At 45.0% G+C, this 24,650-nt stretch overlaps 1 protein-coding gene across 1 annotated transcript in view; it reads left to right on the plus strand.

Annotated features, from left to right (window-relative positions):
- Positions 1 to 24,650, plus strand: part of UNC79 (unc-79 homolog, NALCN channel complex subunit) — a 155,606-nt gene that overhangs the window by 115,373 nt on the left and 15,583 nt on the right. Inside the window, exons 39-45 of the mRNA XM_063118002.1 lie at positions 1,064 to 1,176; positions 1,271 to 1,356; positions 3,227 to 3,400; positions 5,088 to 5,156; positions 7,509 to 7,619; positions 11,516 to 11,620; positions 21,365 to 21,442. Of these exons, the coding sequence (XP_062974072.1) occupies positions 1,064 to 1,176; positions 1,271 to 1,356; positions 3,227 to 3,400; positions 5,088 to 5,156; positions 7,509 to 7,619; positions 11,516 to 11,620; positions 21,365 to 21,442 (736 nt within the window). The remainder of the gene's footprint in view (positions 1 to 1,063; positions 1,177 to 1,270; positions 1,357 to 3,226; positions 3,401 to 5,087; positions 5,157 to 7,508; positions 7,620 to 11,515; positions 11,621 to 21,364; positions 21,443 to 24,650) is intronic.

Here is a 24,650-nt window from a genome sequence, read left to right on the forward strand (position 1 = left end):
TCTACCTTCTGATCTCAATTTACTTTCTGGCCACCTCTGTTCTGCTACAAAGTACTCATCTGCGTGTTTTGTTCTTTGTAACCAAAACGTCAAGATTAAGGGCCTTCCTAGAGAAGGGTTTAGCCTGGTGTGAAGCCTGGGCTCCCTGCTGTGTGTGCAGATGACGCACAGGGGATCCCGGGGTCAGGCCGGGCTAAACCCTCCCTTGGCCCGGGATAACCGGCACCACTTTTGGGCTGGTTTTTCCGCAGCCCCGGGCTGAGAACGGGGCTGTGGAAAGTCTAGCAGTTTCCGTGGCTTTTCCTGGCTGCTCGCTTACTCGTGAGTAGCCGGGAGAAGCCGCACACTGTGCCCATTGGGCCGGGGGTGAGGGAATCGTGGGGGGGGGGAGTGATGGGGGCCAGGGAGGAAAGAGCAGACCCGGCAGGAGAGATGGGGGGGAAGAGTGGAGGCCAGGGTGGGGAGATCGTGGCCGGGCGGGGGAAGGGGCATTGACCTGGCGAGCAAGCAAGCGAGCAGGGGGGCGGACTGGTGAGTGGGGGGGGCGGACTGGCGAGCAGGGGACGGACTGGCAAGCGGGGGGCATCAGACATTGTGTGTGGGGGAAATCAGGGGCAGGGGGAGCGGGGAACTCTTTATTATTTTTTTAAAAAACACTTACCTTTTCATTGATGCGCTCCTGCGCACATGGCCCCTTTAAGATTTTTTAAAAATGGGCGATGCGACGGGGCTTTCCTTTCCCTGTTGCATTTGACGTCTGGATAGGCGTGATGGCCCATGCTAATTGTAGCATGGGCTCTCTGCGCCTGAAGGCCGGATTCAAAGGTAGGTCTAGCAAGGCCCTTAGACTTGGAAAAAAAAGTGTAAATGTTCACATTTTCCAAAGGAGTATTGCTTCTACCCCACTCCCCTGCGGTTACTCTTTTCACAACCCAACATATTCATAAAGACATTCTGACTAAACAGATAGAAGTAGGTCATGTTTGATTCTTTCATTATTGGGTATGCTAATAGAATCATGGCATCACTCTCCGCCTCTGTTCCTTTATTTTTTGCTCCTCAGCATGATGATCCCAGGGAATGCTGCAGGCGTGGCGAAGCAGTTCCTCCGTTGCGTTTTCCATCAGCTGGCTCCCAATGGTATATTTCCCCAGCTGTTCCAGAGCAACATCAAAGGTAATTGTGCTACGCCTATGATTTGTTTCTGCTATTCTCGGTCACCTCCATGCCGAAATCCTGTTGTAAAAAAATATGTATTTTTCCCCCCCAGATGGAGGTTTTTTACGGACCTTGGCCACATCTCTTATGGATTTCAGTGAACTGAGTTCCATAGCTGCCTTGAGCCAGCTCCTAGAGGTTAGTCTACCATCAGATTAACTTCCACAGTTTCTGATGTATCGTCCACCCTCTCATCTCACATGCCTCTTTTCCAGTTTGCTCTTCTAGGATGGAGCTCAGACCACTCACACAATTTCATCTGGTGCAGAGCAGGGGTAGGAGACCTCAGCCCTAAAGCTGCTGGTGGCCCTTGGCCCAATTGGGGGGATTTCCCTTGGGGGGGAAGAGGGAGAGGGTGAGAAAGGGTTGCCCAAAAGACAGAGAAAGAGAAAAGGGAGTTGTAGAAAGAGAAAGAAAGAAAGAAAGAAAGAAAGAAAGAAAGAAAGAAAGAAAGAAAAGAGGTTGACAGAGGGAGAAAGAGAGGCCTTTTCTACACCTAAGGATTATCCCAGGAAAATGGAGGGATTGTCCCCGCCTGCTCCCGGGATCCCTTGTGTGTCATTTGCATGTGCAGGGATGATCCTGAGACGATCCCTGGAAAAAAGGCAGGTGTAGAAATGGCCAGAGAGAGAGAGAGAGAGTTCAAGCATGTGGCTTCTGAGAGATCACCTGCAGGAGTATACTGCCCACAACAATAACAACAAAATTTTCCCATTCCTCATGGAGAATGAACATCATATTTCTTTTTCACTTTTTTCCCCTAAAAAGAGCCTCCTGTGGCCAGAAGCAGCATGGCACTGAATACCAGTCACTGGAGGCAAAGGCCTAATCTACACCAAGCAGGATATAGCACTATGAAAGTGGTTTGAAAGTGGTATATATACCGCTATACTGCTTTATAGCAGTATTAAAGTGCACTGACAATTGTTGGGGCCCATTGACACATACCATATACCGCTTTCATAGTGCAGTATCCTGCTTGGTGTAGGCTAGGCCAAAGTCAGCCTTTGTTCTCTGGTTGGGGGCTTCCTGGAATCATCTCATTGGCTACTGTTAGAAACAGGATGCTGGACTAGATGGCTCTTCTTGGGTTCTCATAATTTAGCCTTCCCTAATCTGGTACCTTGGGGATGGCTGTAGAAGATCCATACTGGAAGATCCATAGATGCACAAACTAATAGACATCCTCATTTGATTTTAATGTAATTAGATGGTTATAATGTAATTGGATGAGACCCAGTATTGGGCAAAAGGCGGGATACAAATAATAATAATAATAATAATAATAATAATAATAATAATAATAATAATAATAATAATAAAAAATCTGTGCACCTATGGACCTTCTAGTATGGTACTTATGTTCTTATAACTGGATTAGAATGTATATCTTTGTACTCCATAATTCCCCCCTTTATTGTTATGAATGTTAATACACCCTTTTATCATTGACACAGAAAGACAATATATTTTGTAATTCATTGTGCTTTTATATTGTATTTTATATCATGTTTTTATACTGTTTGTTTTCTGTTCCCTATAGCTTTTAAATATTGAGTTTGTTCTGACTCTATACTGTTTAGCTTCACCCTACCCAGTGCCTGTTTACACTTCCCTGTGCCTGTTTGCATTCTCTTTCCCTCCTTATTGTTTACTACAACTTTATTAGATTGTAAGCCTATGCGGCAGGGTCTTGCTATTTACTGTGTAATCTGTACAGCACCATGTACATTGATGGTGCTATATAAATAAATAATAATAATAATAAATAATAATAATAATTATACGAATGGTTTTAATTTTTGTGAACCGCCCAGGGAGCTTCGGCTATTGGGCGGTATAAAAGTATAATAAATAAATAAATAAATAAATAAATAATTTCTGGAAGGAAGTGGGAAACTGACTTTTGAATATAGTCTTTACCATTTGTAATTTTTGAAAATACTCCTCGCCATCTTAATCTTTCCTTGTTGTTGTCGAATTGCTCATGTATTTATTATCTTCTTAGGGCTTAAACACCAAAAAGAATTTGCCGGCAGGGGGCGCAATGTTACGTTGCTTGGAAAACATTGCGACTTTTATGGAAGCTTTGCCGATGGATTCCCCAAGCAACCTCTGGACTACCATCAGCAACCAGTTCCAGACTTTCTTTACGAAACTGCCTTGTGTTTTGCCACTTAAGGTACAGTCTGAGCAATCTCAGGTTCAGTCCCCATGAATGACTCCTGACTCTGGAGAGCCGCTGCCAGTCAGTGTTGTCAATACTGAGCTAGATGGACCAAGGGGCTGATTCAATATGAGGGAGATTCCTGTGTTCCTACGCAATCTAAGTGGGGACTTTCTCCTATTCGTATGCATTTTGGTTCAGAGCTTATAGACTGTATCCAACAAAGATGGTTTCCTACCTTTTCTCATGTACAACCATGGAACATGAGGCTTCAGGCTTTTCATTGTAGTTTGGGAAATAACATACGAAGCACATTAAATTCTTCTGAGTTAAGGAAAAGACTCCTCCAAATTGCTGTTGTGATTGTATAAATGGTTTCTACACTCTGGGCTGAAGGCTCTTCATTGTCTTCTTTAAATTAAAAGTGAGCATTCGATATCACTGGGAAGCCATTACTAAAATGCAGTATATTATCCTTAATATATTCATCCTGGTTAATCCCAGTCATGACCAATGTCTTTGCCAAAATGTGGTTTTCCATGGAAATTGCAATCTCTCTGACAGCACCCGGTGTGGTGGAACAAATGCCGGAGCCCAGTGCCATGGGCTGCCTGTGCTACCATCACAGCAGATGTGGCTCATTTGGGGACTGTTGGTGCCAATTGGAGCTATGGGGCCACATTTGGCTGGCTGGTGTCATTAACAAGGTGGCACCAACCAGTATATTTGGGGGGCCTGGGGGCACCAGGGCACTAAGGACTGAGGGACAGGCCAGCTGCAACATCCAGCATAGCTCCTGGCCCGTTTATATGTATACTGGTCAACAGTGTCATGTTAATTGTTAAGAACATAAGAAGTGTCATGCTGGATCAGATCAAGGGTCCATCCAGTCCAGCACTCTGTTCACACCGTGGCCAACCAGCTGTCCACAGAAAACCCACAAGCAGAACATGAGTGCAACAGCACCCTCCCACCCATGTTCCCCATGTTCTGTATGCCACCCTGAGATCTTAATGATATAGGGCAGGATACAAATGTTTTAAATAATAAATAAATAAACTCATGCACACAGGCTTCTGCCTTGAATGTTGTTGTTGTTTTTATTATTATTACATTTGTATCCAGACTTTTTCCCTCTTGCAAGGAACCCAAGGTGGCTTGCATGGTCCTCCTCCTCCTCCTCTCCATTCTTATCCTCCCAACAATCCTATGAAGGTTAGGATAAGAATCAGTGACTGGCCCAAAGTCACCCAGTGAGCTTCATGGCCAAGTGGGGGGCTAGAATCCAGATCTCCCAAGTCCTGGTCCAACCACTACTCCACAACTGGGTCTCACATCATGTTAATGATGCCAACCCTGCCCCCCCCCCCCTGCACAGTTTCATTAACATGGTGGCACTAGCCAATACACACACACACACACACACACACACACACACACACACACGCAGGCTGGCAGGAGGGATGCACGAGAATTTCGTTCCTGTTTGCAAATCACATGAATATGTCATGTTTGTAACAATGAATGCGAGCAATTTTGGGGATTTTTTCACAATTTCCTGAGCTTTCATTTGGGTTCGAAAGTGGGGAATTGCATCCTTCCCCCTGAAATCTGCATTTTCATGCTTTAGTCTATAAGGAGAAAGTGTGGACTTTGGCTGGCACTTTTAGCTCTTCTCTGTCTCCTCTCTCTTTATCTGCAGTGTTCCTTAGATTCCAGCTTAAGGATAATGATCTGCTTGCTGAAGATACCCACCAGCAGTGCTGCCAGGGTTAGTTCCAAGATGTTTAAACCTCTCCTATTTCTCGTCATTATTACAAGTTTCTTCCCTTACTTGTTAGCAAGGAGAGCATTCTAATTGAGTGAAATTGTTCATTGCCATGCTGGACGAGAGTTCTCGGAATCTGGGTTACATTAATGTGTGGGAGGGATTACATTTACGACGAGCGTCGGAGTTTATACCTTCTTCAGGAGTTGGAATTATGCATTTATTTTAAAATCAGCATGAGAAAGATTCTGCTGCTCACAAATCTGGTCAAGCCACCATTGAGGTGTGAGCAAGTGCAACTTTCGGACAGTACACAGCATAGTGGGGGAAATGCCTGGGCCCTGGCATGGCCCACTTCCATCAGGGTGACCGCACTACCACCTCAGTTGATGTGGGTGCTAGTGGTGTGAGTGGAGCTCTGGGCCTGCACAGTGTACTGGCTGGTATCATTCAGAAGGTGGCATCATCCAGCACATTTGCAGGGGCTGAGAGCTCCACTTGGCAATTCTGCCAAGCCAGCAGGGGCTGTGGGGGGTGGGGGCAGTCCATCGGCAGCATCAAGGAGAACTCTTAGCCCTCGTGCACAGACTGGCTGGTGCCGCAGTATTAATTATACGCAGAGGAGGCTGTCTTTCCTGAGACTTTTAATTCCCCATTTATTGAATAACTAATGACTGGTTCACAAATACTATAGAAATACTTTTAATTAGTGTAAATCACTTAGGGCACAATCCTATGGGGATGGCCATAAGCCTCTGGGAGGAGTGGCGGAGGGGATTTTGGCTAGACTGGCTTTTTCACCTGTCTAGCTGGGGTATGTTGGAATGGGAGGAAGGATGCTGTTTTGATCATGTCCTGCTTATGAGCTTTCCAGAGGCATCTGGTTGGCCACTGTGACAACAAAAGCCTGGACTTAACACCAGGCCATTGGTCTTATCTAGCAGCAGGGCCGGTGCCAGACTATTTTGCGCCCTAGGCAAGGTGAGCTACTTTCACCCCACCCCCCACCCCCCAAAAATGCCAACTTTGATTTTTAAGAGCATATGTTTCCTGGAAAAAATAAGAAGCACAAAACTTGAAACTGCTAAATTTATTTTAAAGAGCAAGAAATACATCATGCCAATTATAGCAAACAAATTGGAAAGGAACGTGTATGGGTCTAAAATGCATTATTTAATAGGAATATCACCTCCAAATCATCCCCCCCAACTCACACGCGTGCACACACACACACTCAGCATCACTCACTCCAAACAAACACACGCATGAACACATGCATTCACTCAAAGATCCCCTGCACCCCATTCACCCATACATTCTCTCTCTCTCTCTCTCTCTCCCGGGCTCGTTCCGGAAGTCCTAACGTGGAGCTGCCCCATCCCCACCCCAGCGTCCCTGGCTTCACTTCAGCTGGGCGGGCGTGGGGCGCCATGTTGCCTGCCCAGGCCCAGCTGAATCCTTGGGCTGTCCCAACTCACAGCCAACGCGCGCGAGTGCTGCGCTGTGCCCGGCTCCCCTCTTAGCTTGGCGCTCTAGGCGACCGCCTGAGTGGCCTCTATGGTAGCAACGACCCTGTCTAGCAGGGCACTTTTATGTTCTTACAAGATGTTTCAACCAGTGCTGGTCGAAGCTCATCCACATTGTTAGAACATAAGAACATAAGAAGTCCCACACTGGATCAGACTGAGGGTCCACCTAGTCGAGCACTCTGTTCACACAGTGGCCAACCAGTTCTCAACCAGGGACCAACAAAGCAGGACATGGCACAACAGCACCCTCCCACCCATGTTCCCCAGCAAGTGGTGCACACAGGCTTACTGCCTCAGATACTGGAGGTTGCACATAGCCATCAGGGCTAGTAGCCATTGATAGCCTTCTCCTCCAGGAATTTATCCAACCCCCTTTTAAAGCCATCCAAATTGGTGGCCATTGCTGCATTTTGTGGTAGTTCATTCCATAATTTAACTATGCGCTGTGTGAAGAAGTCCTTCCTTTTATTTGTCCCAGATTTCCCACCAATCAGCTTCATGGGTTGACCCCGGATTCTAGTAGTTTGAGTACTTAGAAGCAGCCACTATAAGGAAGCAGCCTGCTGTTCTAGTTTCTTGCACTCACCCTGAGAGTATCCCAGCAGAAAAGGTTCCTCTTTTTCCTGGAACAGTCTTCAGGAGTTTACTCAAGGTGCTGGCTGGGAAAACCCTGAGTACAGTCCTTGGAATGAATCACCTAAGACAGCTGAAAGCTTGTATCCCCCCTATGAAAAAGGAAAACGTGAAGGCTTTGTTATGATGAAAGCATTCCTTTTGCTGAAGGATGCAAATGTACTGACAGTCTCTCAATCTTCTTTTGTTGCAGAGTCTGCTGGAGCCATTTTCAAAATTGCTGAGTTTTGTCATTCAGAATGCCGTCTTCACCTTGGCATACTTAGTTGAACTGTGTGGTTTATGTCACAGAGCTTTCACAAAGGTAATGAATGAGCGTGTGATTTAAAAATGCCATTAAAATTTTCATGGGCTGAAAATAGGGATGACTCTCTCTCACACACACACACAGCCAGACACATGCTCTCTTTGAAAGGGGTGGGCAGAAAGTTGAACTTCCAGAAGCTCCTGCCAGCAAGGCCAATGTTGAGTAATGTTGTGAGTTGAAGTCCGAAATGTTTGGAGATCTACTTTCTGCTGACCCCTGCCCTATCAGAAATGGAACTGAGGCAAACTCTGTGATATCCGCAAATTAAAATGGGTAGTGATGAATTTGTACAGCTGAAGCTTTGACAAAAACCCTCAGAGAGGTTGTGCAAATATTATGCCTTACCTCTTTGTTACTGGATCTGGAGATAATTCAGTAACACAAAGCGAGAATCTACCAGGAGTACTTGCGACCTACACAATGGCTCAGTTCAGACAACACGTTTCTCAACGGTGGTTTTAGAACTCCACAGTGGAGTTTTTACACCACCGTTGAGAAATGTGTTGTCTGGTAGGAAAACTCCACCCCATGGTGGAGGTTTTTTTGGAAAACACTGCACGCTGAATATCCATGCTGTGCAGAGGAGACTTCTTGCACAACAGTTGTGTTGTGTGTTGTGTGGTGGAGTTTTCCGTTGCGTTGCGTTGACTTTTCCCACTTGCTACAGAGTTCCCTGGCAAGAGCGGCGAAAGTAACAAGTGCCACTCTAGGAGAGCTGCTGGGATTGTTTTTTTGCAGTAATGGCTGATGGGATACCATTGGGAGGACCAGGGGAGGAGAGAGGGCGGAGGAACTGTCAATTGAACGTCGCAATGGATTTTACTGAACTCCACGGTAGCCCACAGTCACACAACGGTGGAGTTAGAACATGTTGTGTGGGAGTGCCTCCTAAAAATTCAACCATTGAGTGGGGTTTTCACACTGTATTGACTTAATGTGTTGTCTGAACTGAGCCAACAAATATTAGGAGGCAGTAGCAGCAGTGATCGCTGAATAACGTGGTGACAGATTGTATTTATTAACTTGCCCTGCACCCTTAAACATGGTAGTGCCATTACTGCGGTGAGATTTGAACCAGGGGTTTCTTCACTCACAATCTTAATGCTTCCTTTAAGCCAACTTGCACTGATATAGATCACAATTCTTGCCCTAGTACTGAGGACCATTGGGAAGGAACCATAGCTGGCGCCTCCAGCTATGGTTAGAAGGATCAGGTGTTGGGAGAGATCCTTCTTTATGGGAGAGCTGCTGGTACTGGGCTAGACAGACAAAGGGCATGGCTAGACGAGGGGGGTTGAGGGGGATGATCTCATGATTTTATGATCGTGAGATCATCCCCCTCGTCTACACGCGGCACATGGCATCCCGGGAGGAAGAGGACATTGCGGCCGCCATTTTGTTTTTTGTTTTTAATCAGAGAAGAGCGCAGGAGCACTCCTGTGCAAAATGTAAGTTTTTTAAACAAAAAACCCTCCTCCCACTCCCCCCCCCCCCGATGGGCACAGAGCTCCTGAGGAGCTCTGTGCCCTGTGCACGGTTCCCGGCTCCTCACGATTACTCGCAAGGAGCTGGGACAAAACTGTGACAGCGGGCCACACGTCCCACGATCTTGGGATCATCCCGAGACCGCGGGAAAAAACAAAATGGAAGGGTAGGGCGATATCCCGGGGAAAGGCATGTGGACGTACAGGGACGATTCCCAGGATATCGCCCCATCTAGACATGCCCAAAGAGTCTGGCCTGGTATAAGGCACATTTTTATATCCCTAGGACTTTTTGTGCATTTTTTTTTCTGATTCTAAAAGGTTGAAATAACTCTCCTCGGGGTTGTTACCGAAAGTACGAGCTTTAAGCTAAAATATGCTGGTATTATGGGCCTGTCCCTTTTACCTTTGGCTCCTTTGGTTTCTAGTCCTCATGGCTATGGAAGAAAAACATGTAGGCAAAGTCTCCTGAAAGTTCAGAACGTACTGTTAATCCTGTATATTCTTCTAGTCAGGGCATGGGGGCATGACATGCGTCAATGCACTATTCAGCTCTTTAGGTTTCTCTAGGGGGTGTCTTCGTGGTGCTGGGTTGGCACCGTGCCCCTCGGAAACCCTGCAGCTTCCCTCCCCTGCGGCGGCGTTGGGTAATCTCGACACTGAGGAGGGAGCACAGGGTTTCTGGGTGGCCATCTGGGGACCGGAGCCATCCCCACTCTTTTCCTGGGGGAAGGCGACCAATCGCAGGTCACCTTCCACCAGGCACTGCCTGGCCACGCCTCCGCTGTGACTCCGGAGTGAGATGAGGGGCTGTCTTGACGTTGTCTTGTGTGTCCTTGCTTCACTCTGGAGAAAAGTCGGGGTAAGTCCCCAACTTTTTTCTATGTAGCCTCGGCGGAAAGTCCCGGGTGGGTGTGCGATTGCAGCGGCACTGTGCCACCCCCCACCCACCCCAGGGTTTTCCAAGTATTTAGACACCACCAGGAGCTGTCTTTCTGACCACAACAGCCATCTAACCCCAAACCTCTGTACTCTTCTTCCTTCATTCACCCATTCATTGTTCCCCAAACTCTGGAAAACCAGAATCTTAGAAACAGAATAGATTATGTGTAATATACTTGTACCAATAATTCTAGCTGCAGAATTTGATTTTCTTCCCCTCTTTTTTGGCCAGTTTGTGATTATAGATGAAAATATGGCGGGAATGTGAAAGGTGCTTACATTCTCTACATCTGCTTTGATTTCAGGGGTTTTATTCTGTGGCTTGCCGTTTACAGTGCTTCTGCTTTATCTGTCTTATCAATAACTATATTAAGCCTGCCTCATTAGGTTGTCATCTCTCCCAGAAAATAAGAGAGAATACTTGTTTTAATCTGAGAAAAATCCAGATCTATAAACTGTAGAGACATCTGGAGTATATATATCACAGGAGAACAAATTAGTTTGTCTGTAGGGAGTGGGGAGTAGATGCTCCTTCCCATGCTCAATGGATCAGAACAACAGATGTCACTGCCACATTCTTCTATGATAATAATTCCCTTCCCTTATGGGATCAAAATCCTCTCTCCTGTAGGGGATAGGAGCTGCAGAATTTGGACAGATGCTTCAACATATACAGAAGGAACTAGGCTGTTGTAGGGCTTGTTTCCCCTGAGAGGACGTAAAATGTTCGTGCTCTGTGAGGCAAAATATATACCTCACTGGTTTTATTTTTCTTTCAACTTTATTTTGGGTTGATTCCCCCCCCCCACTCATATCCTATGACTTAGAACCTAAGTTCCTGTCAGCAGAATTCCTCTCATGGGATGCACCCGCTGGTGGAAGGGGGGGGGGGAAATGCGATTTTTGCCAAATACTCCTGCAGCCTCCTGTGCCCACCCAATCTGATCCTGAGGGTTGTGGAGTGTGGGGGATGGACAGCATAGGAGCTATCCCTGAGGCTGCAGGGGGAAGGGGGAATTGGTGAGCATGCCTCCCGCCCTGCTTCTATTAGTGGGAGACTCCACTGGTCTGAGCAACTCAGGATCCAAGCGTGTGTGTGTGTGTGCGCGTGTGCGTGCGCATGTGCCTGTGTAGGTGTGCATATCTATGGCCCTGTTCAGAAGACACCTTAAACCATGGCTTTAACCATGGTATTTAAGACAGAAAGCCAGGCTGTGTTCAGAAGACACCTTAAATCACAGGTTTAACCACAGTGAATAAGGCTTTTTGCCTTATTCACTGTGGTTAAAGCCATGGTTTAAGGTGTCTTCTTAATATGGCCTGGCTTTCTGGCTTAACCACCATGGTTAAAGCCATGGTTTAAGGTGTCTTCTGAACCGGACCATTCTATCCATCCACACTAGATAGGTTTGGGACTGATGAATTTTGGAAACCTGACTAACACTGTTTTGTCAACCTTTGTTTTAGGAAAGGGATAAATTCTACTTATCCCGCAGTGTCATCTTAGAGTTACTGCAGGCTCTGAAGTTAAAGTCGCCCTTGCCAGATACAAACCTGCTGCTCTTGGTCCAGGTACAGAACAAACTCATTATTATTATTATTATTATTATTATTATTATTATTATTATTAATTATTATTGAAAATGGTTCCACAGTGACTGTGTTCATCCTTTTCATCCCTCGCGTCAGTGATGGCCTGAGACACTTTGCTGCATCTCCTACCCCACCCCTGGCTCCAGAAAACACTTTTGAAAAGTCTTGATGCACCATTCAGACATCAGTTCCTGCCTTTATCTATCTGACTAAATTCCTCCACCAGAAGCAGCCTAATTCACCTCACAGCATGATAGGACTGCTCCTGCCCAGTGTTGTCCACAATGTCCACACTTGTTACTATGACAAATTTGATCCCACCCCTAATGTCACCACATATAACCCCGCAACCTATGTAAGTGAGAGGTCTAATGCTGGCTTTACCAGCTGCCACGAGTTTACTCTCTTCCGTTTGCTCTGTACCCTCAAGAATACCAGGGCAACTGTGTTGCTGCTGTATAAACTGCCTGCTCCAGTTCATGTGGGTACTGACTTCCACTAAGCCACACTGGACAAATAACAATGAGTTTATTTTCTTATTAACAGTTGTAACAGGAGCCTTGTGGTGTAGTGGATTGGGAGTCAGGAGATCCGGGTTCTAGTCCCCCACTCAGCCATGAAGCCCACTGGGTGACTTTGGGCCAGTCACAGACTCTCAGCCCAACCTACCTCACAGGGTTGTTGTTGTGAGGATAAAATGGAGAGGAGGACAATAAAACAAATAATAAAAACTAGATTGCATTAATAAATAAATGTTCTTTCAAATCCAGGTAAATTAATAAAACTAGCACACAGAAAGATATCTAACTCCTTTCTCCCTCAGCTTCCCAGCCTCCCTCACTCCAACTTCCAACTGTCATAACTAGCAATGGGGCAAAAATCTACCTGGGCCTGTGAGGGCAGTCACCATGGAAAATATGCAATTTTTCTCCCTCCACTCCCTCCTTTAAGGCCCCCATTGGTGGGAGTGGGGTTGGACAGGGGGAAGAAATGCAATTTCCCCAAGGCTGGGGAAATCACATATTTCTCCCCTCCACTCTAATGGTGGCACCATTAACGTGTCTGGGGGAATTGTACACTTTCTGGAGGCCCCGGAAAGAGCACTTTGCTGAGTGCTCGGCCGGGGCAGCTCCTGGAATAGGGCCGGCCTCACGGGGTGAGCGCCCCACAAGTTCTACAGTCCCTAGTCAAAACTGTTTCCCTCTTTCCCATTCAGTTGCCAAACCCCTCATAACCCTACTCACCAATTCCAGCCCAGGAATGAAGCTCAATTACCATAAAGTTCCACTCTCAGTACAGCTAAACCCAGCAATAAATATCATCCTTATTTTAATGAAAACCACAGTTCCCCATTTCACTATGCCTTCAGTACTACCTGCCTTTCCTGCTGAGGGGGATCTACGTTACTGCTTTAAGCACTTTAAAGCACTTTGAAAACGTTTTGAAAACTGTATATGCAGTGTGTCCTGGGCCCCAACAGTTGTCAAAACTGTAATAAAGTGCTTTAAAGCAGTAGTGTAGATCCTTCATTGTCCTTGTTCTTGTTGTTCCTCTCTCTCTCTCTCTCTTTTTTAAGTTACATTTCCAGTTAGAAACAGGAATGAACAAATTGCAAATTAAATTACAGCCATCTTCAAAGACAAAAAAAAGAACTCGCATTTGAAAACCCATCGTAATCCCTTCCCAGTTACAACACAGCTGTAATTCATAAACATAAACCATTCAGGTTTGTGTAAGGGAAGACTGACAACAATGAATGAGAGACAGCTATTAGCAATTGTACTTGGAAATATATATTTTAAAAGGAGATGAGATTTGTTGAAATGATGACAGCTTTCCCATCTTTTAAAGCACCGCCTTACCCAATTAGCTATGGGTCTGTGTAAATAAACAGACTCATTACATTAGTATCTCCAGTGTACTCCTCTTCCAAGGAATCTGAGCCTGTAATTTTTGTGCCCACAATTTCCCATTACTGGAGAACAACATTCATTCAATCAATCAATCAATCAAATTTATTACGGCTAACAGCCAGCATGTGAGAACAACATTATATCAGAATGGCTCTTTCTGGATCAGACCACGGTTAATCTTGTCCAGCATTCTGTTTCCACCAGATGCTAGCCAGGCGTCCTGGAATCCTGTAAAGAAGAGTATATATTCAGAGAAGCATAAGGTTGAAAGGGACCCTGGAGATCATATAGTCCAACCTCCTGCTTGGTGTAGGATGCACAGTGCAATTTTCGCCTACAGGATTCCTGAGAAATGGCTGTCCATCCTGTGCTTAAACATCTTCAGTGAAGGAGAACCCACCACTTCTCAAGGCAGTCTTTTTCATGCGTTAACTGCTCTTGCCTTTAAGAAGTTTCTCCTTATGTTTAGTCAGGGTGACCATATGAAAAGGAGGACAGGGCTCCTGTATCTTTAACGGTTGTATTGAAAAGGAAATTTCAGCAGGTGTCATTTGTATATATGGGGAACCTGTGGAAATTTCCTCTTCATCACACCAGTTAAAGCTGCAGGTGCCCTGCCCTCTTTTAAATCTGGTCACTCTAGTATAGCTCCTGCAGCTTTAACTGTTGTGATGAAGAAGGAATTTCACCAGGTTCTCCGTATATACAAATGACACCTGCTGAAATTCCCTTTTCTATGCAACTGTTAAAGATACAGGAGCCCTGTCCTCCTTTTCATATGGTCACCCTTTAGCCAAAATCTGTTTTTCTACAGAAAACACAACTGCTCCATTCTCTGAGTGACAGTCCTTCTGATATTTGAAGTCTGCTATAAAAAGACATTTTTTTACTTGTCTAATTAATTTGCCTACCTGGCTTACTTGTAACAGGCTCTTACTAGCTACCATTATTTGCAGCATGTGTACAACATTTCTCTCTCTCTCTCTCTCTCTCTCTCTCTCTCTCTCTCACACACACACACACACACACTCTCACACACACACACACACACACACACACACACACACACACGAACCGAGAAAACCTTTCCCCACTTAATAACTATTGTTTCCCCCCTCATGTGTAAATTGATGTCAATTGACTCATCAATTAAATTCACTAAAATGCCTAATTAATTAATTGAGGCTGTGAACTTATGGGATCCTTGGCTCGCAGCCTGTCCCACTTAAGTCAACAGAACTTACTTCTGAGCAGACATGTACGGGGTTGTACTGTTAAAAAAAGACCCCCAAAACTTTAATCAGGTGACAGCCCTAAAAAAAAATGCTTCTCTGAAAGACATCTTGCCTACTGATCCCAGGGAATCAATGCACACATGCTGAGGGAGTGTTTGTTCTATTCTGGAGTGCATTCTCAGTTATTGCACAGGGTCCATGAGCCTCGGTCCAGAGCCTCACATGAACTGATTATGAACTGTAGAACATCTCCCAGAATCCTCTGCACTTGCTCTGGGGTTCCCTGGCAAATAGTGCAGGACTTCTTTGGCAGGTGAATCAAGGTGCAAAAAGTTCTCCCAAAATAGCAAGTTTGAAAAACACAAAGAGCTTTTCCTCCCGCTTCCCCCAAAAGACTCATTTGAAGTTTCTCCTTGTTCTTTAAAAACAGTCCCCCGCCCCCCGTCATACCCAACTCCATGTTGGGCCCAACCGATTCACCTGCACCAGGCCGGACTGAAAGCACACAGCAGATGTTGCTCATGAGAGAAACACCGTTTTTAAAGGCAGCAGCTTGGCACTAGCTGCCCTCCATTGCAGAATGACAGTGCTGGCAATCGCTGGCACTTAAATCACTTCGAAATGACATGTAGCTGAAATGGAAGTGATCGGGTTGGCCCACGGCGCGATGCAGAGCTCCGCAGACTTGCACTTTGGGTCACGCATAGTTCCACATGATTGACAGCCTCTTTCTCTCCCCCCCCACATCCCATTCTGAAGCGTCCGGCGCTGCAGTGTTCGAGCATATGTTTCTGTGAATCGCCGCTTCTCATAAGCATGGGCAATTAGTCAGAGAAAATAAGCGATTGCCAGAAGAACGGAAAGCAATGCTGATGTTCCAAATTACTCTGGGCTTAGAATTTCCTTAAAAACAACGATGATAATATCAGTGTTAAGAGGAGGTGCTGGGGGCAAGGGAGGGGGGAAAGAGGAGGTATGCGCCCAATGCTGGTCAAAATGAAGAGAAACGAGTTCTCAGAATGTAAAATATTTATTTTCAGGAAGCCCAATGTATTTCGGCCTGTTCTTTATTCTAGGTCTTCCTCAGGGGGTTGGTAGAAGGTTATGTCTCAGTCGCCATAGATTACCGCAGGAGACAATTATTTTGCAATATGGGCTTAATAAAAGAGGTGATATTGCACACGTGTTTGATTCAAGTTCTTTGTTAATTCAAAGCAAACAAAGCCAAAACCTTGATTATTATTTTTTAAGGTGGCAGGCAAGGAGTCCTGCAGAAAGTGAAAGAGTACTGCATAACCTTGGGCTCTGGGGCCACATCCTGCCCTCCTGGGGTCTTTTTTTAAAAAATTATTATTATTATTATTAATTTTCCACATTAATTAGACATACAACATTACAATAAAGAAAACATCAAACAACTACTACATACATGTTGAATAAATGTTGAATACATATGTATTGAGTAAATATTAACTATAAAATATCATACCATAACATAATCATTCTTAACATAAAAGTGCACCCTCCACCTCAGGATCTATTCCTGATTCCAAAAACTTATCGTTTCTTCTGCTGGCGGTTTCCCACTTCCCTTAGTAAACACAAATATTAGGAACTGTTTCCAGATTCCTTCAAACTCATTTATTTTAGTTATACCTTTTCTCCACTTAATATTACAAGTCAGTTTATCATTAATAGCTATATCCCATACTTCTTTATACCATTCTTCAATTATTATTATTATTATTATTTATTTATTTATATAGCACCATCAATGTACATGGTGCTGTACAGATTACACAGTAAATAGCAAGACCCTGCCGCATAGGCTTACAATCTAATAAAGTTGTATTCCCCTTGAATCTTCCAGTTCCTAGCTACCATCAATCGTGCCCTCCTGGGGTCTTAATCTGGTCCTCTAGGGTTCCCTGCAAGCCCCCCTTCCACAGCCCCCTTTACTCAACCACCAATCATTTGGTGCTCTCCCCGCTTTTGAGCATCTAAAAGGTAGAGATGCCTCTCCAAGGCTTAGTTATTGGCATAAAGAGCTCAAGAGCTTCTCTGAAATGGAATTCATCCTTCGGAACTGGCATGGCTGCCCCCAAGCCCCCTAGAGGAAGAGCAACACCAGCCGTCCATGAAGCTTTCATCTTTTGCGCATGAGGCGGTAGCTCTGCCTCCATCCTCCGACTCTGAGGATTCCTCCTCACATCCACCTCTGTCACCAGGCCAAGCTCAGGGAATGCTGGAGTCATTCCAGCACACACACTGTACACACTGTATGTACATCAGTACACACTGATGTAAGAGAGCACTGCCCCTTTCACAGTCAAACAGCACTCCACCTTTGCAAACCCCTCTCCCTGCGGGACAACTTACATGCTCCAGGGTCAAATGACAGGAGGTGCTAAATGCATCATTAGGAGCTACATCCAAATAACAATAACAACAACAACAACAGGGAGGGAGTGGGTGATTTTCTTTGGGATCACAGCATGTGGAGAGGGGAGGTCCAATCGTTCACTCCCCAGCCCCGCAAGCAAGGCAATAGGGCATAGAGAAATGCTCCTGTTTGGGTCACTGGGTGTATTTTTTTTGGCTTGTTTTTGGTTGCTTCAGGATCCGCTAGCTTGTTGTGCTAGCAGTAGATCCTGCTGGTGCGCAGGGTGCATTGGATTCTGCCTATGGATTGCTGTCTGCCTCTTCCTTGCCAACAGCTTTTTGCTGTTAATGTCACAATCGGCAGCCCTTCAAATATTTGAAGATACCAGTCATATCGCCTCTTAATTGTCTCTTGTCCATGGTAAACATAGCCAACTCCTTCAAGCTTTCCTCACAGGGCTTGGCCTCCAGATCCCTCACCACCATCTCCATTGCCCTCCTCTAGACACATTTCAGAGTTTGCTGATATCCTTTATTAGTAATTTGTACTGGATTGTCTGGAGGACTGTTTGCCTCTTCAGATTCAGAGGCAAATGTCTCTATATGCTAGTTGCTGAGGAACATGATGGTGAGATTGCACTTATGTCCTACTTGTGGGCTTCCTTTGGCCTGTTGGCTGGTTGTCCACTGTGGGAACAAAATGCTGGACTAGATGGGCCTTTGATCTGATCCAGTATGGCTCTTCTTATGTTCTTATCTTGAATGCTGGGGACGTTTTGCCACTAAAAGCACCTCCCTAATTCTCCTCACAGCAGCATTTAGCAATGAGAAGCAAGCATAAGGCAAAATGATACTATGTGATCATAAAGAATTCAACCAGAAATTCCTATCTAGGCCCTCACAGGCATCCACCTCTTACGAAGGCCTTTCTCTCTGGGCTGCCACCACATTGCCAGTATCCTTTCTTTCCATTCGCAAACCTACATTGAAACCTTCACCAGCACTTTATTGCAGACACCAGCTTTCTAGGAAGAGGCCCAGCAGATATCAGTCCCTTGCCTGTGCTTTTGTTGCATGGCTTCCCTTTACACCACTGGCCTTAAATCTGTTGTTGATGACATCTTGGTGCCTTGCATGGAGCTGATATGGGCAATGACAAGTCTCACTGGAAAACAGGGGGGCGGCGGCTTTGTCTAGCTTATTCAGCCTTTTCCTCATGATGTCAGGCAGAAACCCACTCCACTTCCTGGAGAGACACAGATAGTATTATGAAAACAATTAATGTCAGGAAAGATCAGATAAGCAGGAGATGATGATTGGTCGTTGCAGATGCATGGCTGTTGTTCACGTTGAAATTATCTCAAAACCCATTCGGTTTAATGGAATGACTAGCATGTGGCTGATTATCAAGATGCACAAAAGGAGCATATGTGTGCCTGTCCGGAAGTGCATGCATGCACGCGTTAAGAATTTCAATGGCCATAAATCTTTGACTCCCACTTAGTATCCTGCTTCCAGTCTATCCCTGAGTTTGGAATACATCTTGGTACCTGTTGTGCAGAAGTAATGACCACTTTGAATGACAAGGCCTTGCTGTTTTTCCACTGATGAAACAGTGGTACTCACTGGTAGGGGTTTGCCATCACCACCACAAATATCTTCATTCTCCTCCATCATAATATCATCAGTAGCAAACTCCATGCATCTTTATTACTCCAATTTTTTTTACAGTGGCAGGGTTGTTTTAACAGTCTACTACAATTTCTTTTATGGTTGCCCTTACCACATAACCCATGAGGTACACTTACACCCTTCTTTTTCTTAGAACCATAGAATATTAGAGTTGGAAGGGGCCTCTAAGGCTATCGAGTCCAACCCCCTGCTCAATGCAGGAATCCACCTTAAAGCATACCTGACAGATGATCAGGGTTATTAGATATATAAGTGCTCATAATGGGAAAGGCAGAGACTACCCTGAGTGAGCCCTGTGTGCCCTCTTTCCCTTTTGCTTAGTTGGTGATCAATACTATCGGAGGAAACCACTTTGATCATCTGCTAAGTGGTACCCACATATATTGCATCAGCCCCACACATAGACCCTTGAATGCCAGGTGCCTCATGTAGGTTCTGTGTAAGAGAGAACCATAAGTAGAACCAGTAATAGATCTCTCTTTCTTGATTGAGACAGGTTAGTTTAACATATTGACTATATTTTCATCATCTATTACAGTGGTGGGGGACATTTCTTGAACTGAGGTCCACATTGGCTCTGGACAAGGATGTTGTGGGCACATGTCAGCAGTGGATAGGGTCACAGTCCAAAGTTGGTGCCCCCACCACACACACATACCAGACACCTCCCATTGTATAATTTAAAAACAACAGTTGGTGTATAGAACAGTCGAAAGGATTCTCACTCCTAGAGAAATACGAGAATACTTTCCCAAGGAGGGTAAATGTTTTGCTCTGGAAAGAAAGCCTGCATTGAGTCCATTGGAACTCTAATTAACACAACAACACCAGGATTGCATGCTGTGTAATGAGCTTTGATTTAAAAAAATTCTTTGACTTTTCACTTGCTCCCGCAGGGAACTTGGGGGGTGGAGAATACACATCTTAATTTCTATATTGTAAAGTGCTTTTACCAAAAGGAGAAGAATTTGATTCATTGACTTGTGGATAATGGCACAGGTTAAAAATGCAATTTTATGAACTAAAATATGATGTTAAAAGTAACATACACAGAGCATTTCACATGTAGAATAATACAACAAAACAATCAAACTGCTAGACAGAAAATGCTCAGTAGACTTAATCAATTTGGCCAGACACATTTCGATTCTTGGGGCCTTGCTAGACGAGGCCTTAGCGCGCTGTGAGGCCCGGTTTCCCTGCTGTGTGTCCAGATGACGCACAGGGGAATCTGGGGTCAGGCCGCGCTGAAGCCTCCCCTAACGCGCCATAAGTGAAGTCGCTTATGGCGCGCGTTTTCCGCAGCCCCGGCCTGAGGAACGTCTAGCAAGGTCTGTGGCTTTTTGCGGAACGTCTAGCAAGGTCCGTGGCTTTTTGCGGCTACTCGCTTACTCGCAAATAGCCGGGAAAAGCCATGGACTGGGCACAGCGCTCATACAACCGCTGTGCCCATCGGGCCGGGGGGGATCCCATGGGGGGAAGGCTGGACCAGCAGGAGAGGGGAATGGCGGAGGGCGACACGGGACGGGGAGGGATGGCGGAGGGCGACATGGGACGGGGAGGGATGGCGGAGGGCGACACGGGACGGGGAGGGATGGCGGAGGGTGACACAAGAGATGGGGAGGGATGGCGGAGGGCGACACAGGAGACGGGGATGGGAAGGGAGGGTGGGGAAAGAGTGGGCAGGGGGCAGGGGGCTTAATTAAAAAAGGGTGGGGGGCTTAATTTAAAAAAAAACCACCTACCTTCTCCGGAGTCTTCGGAGCGCACGTGGCCCCTTTAACAACAACAAAAAATGGCCGACGCTGCAGGGCTTCCGCAGTCCCTGCGCGTCGTGCGTCTAGGAGGCAGGGCGGCGCGCGCTAAAGTTAGTGCGCCGTTGCCCCGCCTCCCTGCCGGCTTATCCGGCTGGGTCTAACAAGGCCCTTGGTCTTCCTCAATGGCCAGTGTGCCAAGCTGATTAGTACTGTGGGCTAATTTTTCTCAGGACTGACTTAAAAGTTCCAAACAATATAGATAATCAGATGTCACTTCGCACAATATACGGTATAATTCCAAATATTCAAAGGAAGCCCATAAGAAGGTGTTCTAAACAGCCACTGCTCACAAACGCGTCTGGCCAAATTGATTAAGTCTACTGAGCATTTTCTGTCTAGCAGTTTGATTGTTTTGTTGTATTATTGTACATGTGAAATGCTCAGTGTGTGTGTTACTTTTAACATTATATTTTAGTTCATAAAATTGCATTTTTAAAACCTGTTTCCTTAACTTCCTTGCTTTCATTTATATTGTGTTAGGTTAAGGTTATCTCCTTTTTGTTGCATTTGTGGATAATGGCAACAGTAGAAAACATCTCATTTAGGTCCAGCAAAATTGCCACATATCTGAGGAAGAAGAAACTTGGTTTAATAAAATCATGCAAGTTGTTGCATCTCCCTCGGCCACTCCTTCGAACCCTAACCTCACCCCACAAAATTGGCTAATCTTTTATTTCTCATTAGTTTGTTTGTGCAGATGCTGGAACAAAACTAGCTGAATCAATGATCTTGCACAAGCAGATGATTGCTTCGATCCCCGGAGTAAGTATCAACACAAAGGCCACTGCTTTTTACTCTCCAGTTTTCTCGAACAATTCTTCTCTCTGTGTGCCTTTCTATTCAATTGTTACAGTGCCAGATGTTCTTACCGCAGCAGTCACGTGAGGTTCACAGCCTACAGCAGCCTTTCCCAACCTGGCTCCCACTGGATTTGTTGGTGTACAACTTCCACCATCGCTAGCTGGCATGGCCATACTGGCTGGGGATGATGGGAGTTGTGATCCAAGACATCCAGAGGGCACCATGTTGGAGAAGGCTGGCTTGCAGCTTTTCCTTCCGCTTTTAAGAAAGGGTGAACATGAACCTCCCCTAGGCAAGGTTGTGGCACCCAGTGCAAAATGTGGCCACTTGCAACACTGTCCTACAAAGGTTAAGGTGTGTGTGTGTGTGCTTTGACTAGTGGTCTAGATAAGCCCTTCCAAAACAAATGAATACGTATTTTATAGATATTTACTTACTTCAGTTTTTAACCTCACCTATTTCTCGGAAGACGACTGCCAGCTAAACATGACAAATAACGATTTTAAAATAAGACATCCCTTTATTTCCAATTCCATTCATGTTTCCCAGAACTCACATAAGGTGGATTATAGTTAACTATGCTCCATTCTGAGGCTGGGAAAAGTTATAGCTGTCCCATATGCCCTGCCAAAAGCAGCAGCTCCATGTCTGTTCCTCCTCTTTCCCCAGCAATGTTTAGGATGCACTCCTGTGCACACTTGCCTGGGATTACGTCTCACTGAATATAGTGGGAGTTACTTTTGAGTGAACATGCACAGGATTATGATACATGTGCATGGTGTGAAATCACAGCGTCGTGAGTTTTCCTGCTCCACTTCATCGGCTTACACAGGATTAGCAAAACTTCTACCGTATTGATGACACACTACATCATGTCACCCTTTTTGCATTACCTAATGTTCCTGGGAGGTAGGCGAGCAGATGATGCACAGGCATTACTTTTGGCAGCAGCCATGTGTAACACGTAGTTTTTGCCTGAAAAAAGGCACATGGAAAGGTGGGAATCTAAATGCCTTAACAAATTATTGGTTTATCATGTCAGCCTGCGTGTTATCAATATGACAAAAGTAGCTAACTAAGTAGAATTATGGATTAGGCTGTCTATCTGTAGGGGGTCTTCATCTGATGATGTGGAAAGCTTATGCCATGATAAATCTGTTAGTCTCTGTGTGTGAGATGCATTTTAGGGATAGAATGGTGGCCATCACATGTCTGCTAATCACGGCAGAATCCTATGGAGTTGCATTAGATTACACTGAAACCTCACATGCCAAGCAGTACCTGCCTTCTATCTTTCACGGGGAGGAGGGGAGGGAGGAGAAAAGAAACCCCAAGCATTCCAAGCTTAAATAATACTAACAATCAGCATAATTGCCCAGGTGAAATATTTATTGGTACTTTGAGTTAGGGTGATAAAATGGAGAGTCCAGTAGCTTAAGAAAGGAAAGAAGAAGAAAAAACACAGAGGTGAGAATTTTCCTATTTGCATTGTGGGGAGAAACTGAGTCAAAAGAAGGGGCGGAAAAAAAAACCTGGCTTCAGAGACACCTATTAGTATTCAAGAGGCCAATGCACCCAATGCACCCATGCCCTTTATCACTCCATCACTCAGTTTGAAAGAAGCGGTGTGTGGAATCTTTCGTCCAAAAACTCATTGGAAGTTGGAGGACACTCTTGGCAGGGCTCTCCGTGACCTTATTTCCCCCCTACTGTTTGTTGTCCTGTCAAGTGAACTGACAGGCATAACAGTGGAGAAGACAGAAGGTGATGTAGTTCACCACCACGTAGATTTTATATTAACACAGCGAAATGAGAAGCATTGGGGTCAGCTGCCAAAATACAAAATTTGAGCAGCTTTTCCCTTCTTCCCCTCCCCCTCCAAATTTCAGCAACTAAAACTCTATGGAAACTGTCTGAGTTTGTGGATTCAACCCATCCCTTGTCAAATAGGGGTAATTTGTTTTCCCTATAAGCTGATTATCTTAGGTTGAGAAGGGTGTCAAGGCTGAAGATCTTGTTGCAGTATTGAGAAGGCACGTTCTAATTTCCCTGCACCCATACACATGCATACTTAAAACTATTGGTAGCTGCTTGGTATTAGGCTATAAGAAAGAAAATTCACATCCACTTACAGTGCTGTATTTGACCTACTGCAATCAGTGAGGTGACAGTACTAGAACTCATCTGTGAATTGCCCCTGAGGTGCAATATTTTGGATAGAGATTAATCAATTGACAATATCCTAAATGCTTTACAGTCCTTATCTCACTGATCTGTTCTGTAACCGCTTTCTACAGATAGGGAACTGAAGTTTGGAGATGTTGTCTTCCTTGAGGTCATTTAATGAAACTTTCCCCATTGCATGCAGCCTAGGTACACTATGATGATAGAGAGTCACTGGTGATATGTAAAGCAAGGGTTCCCAGCGCAGAGGCCATGGGCACCTCCAATGGCACCCATGAAGGGGTCCCCAATGTAGCACCCACAAAACCATTTTCACTGCCCCACCCCATTTTTTTTAATATATGTACATGGATTTGTGTATATCCATAGCAATGAATACATGTGAAATGCATGCAACTTTCTGAGAATTATACAGAGGCTTCAACAAAAACAGACCAAATATCCACATAAGTATCCATTTGAATGTGGCATCTATATGCCACCCATTCGAATATTAAAAGTGTTGCGAGGTCCTCAATCCATTGCATTATAGGAGGTAAGTGTTTATCCTTCCAATGTTGTAATATCAGTCTTTTAGCTGTTCAAAAGGTGTAGAGAATCCATTTACTGTGACCATTTGTTAATTTCCATGAAGGAAGTAAATAATTTAAAAGAATGTTCCAGTCCACAATTTGACTGAGTAATAACCTCCGTCCAAAAGAAGCAACTACAGGACATTGCAAAAACATATGTTTAAAAGACGCATTAGCTGTATTGCACCACCAGCAATTAACTGAATTAGACAAACCCTTGTTAAAGAGATGTTGCGATGTTTAAACAAAAGGTTTTGCTCAATAAGACGTAGCCTAAGATCCAAAGATGTGACGGATAGACGCCAAAGTGATCCACTGATTAGGCATTTTGTGCTAGCGTCCATAGTAGTTTCTCACATTCTCAAGAAGGTTGGGGACGTCTGATATAAAGTAGGATGGGAAGATCTGTATCT

The sequence above is a fragment of the Elgaria multicarinata genome, chromosome 2 (genome assembly GCF_023053635.1).
Source record: "Elgaria multicarinata webbii isolate HBS135686 ecotype San Diego chromosome 2, rElgMul1.1.pri, whole genome shotgun sequence".
Classification (NCBI taxonomy): domain Eukaryota; kingdom Metazoa; phylum Chordata; class Lepidosauria; order Squamata; family Anguidae; genus Elgaria; species Elgaria multicarinata.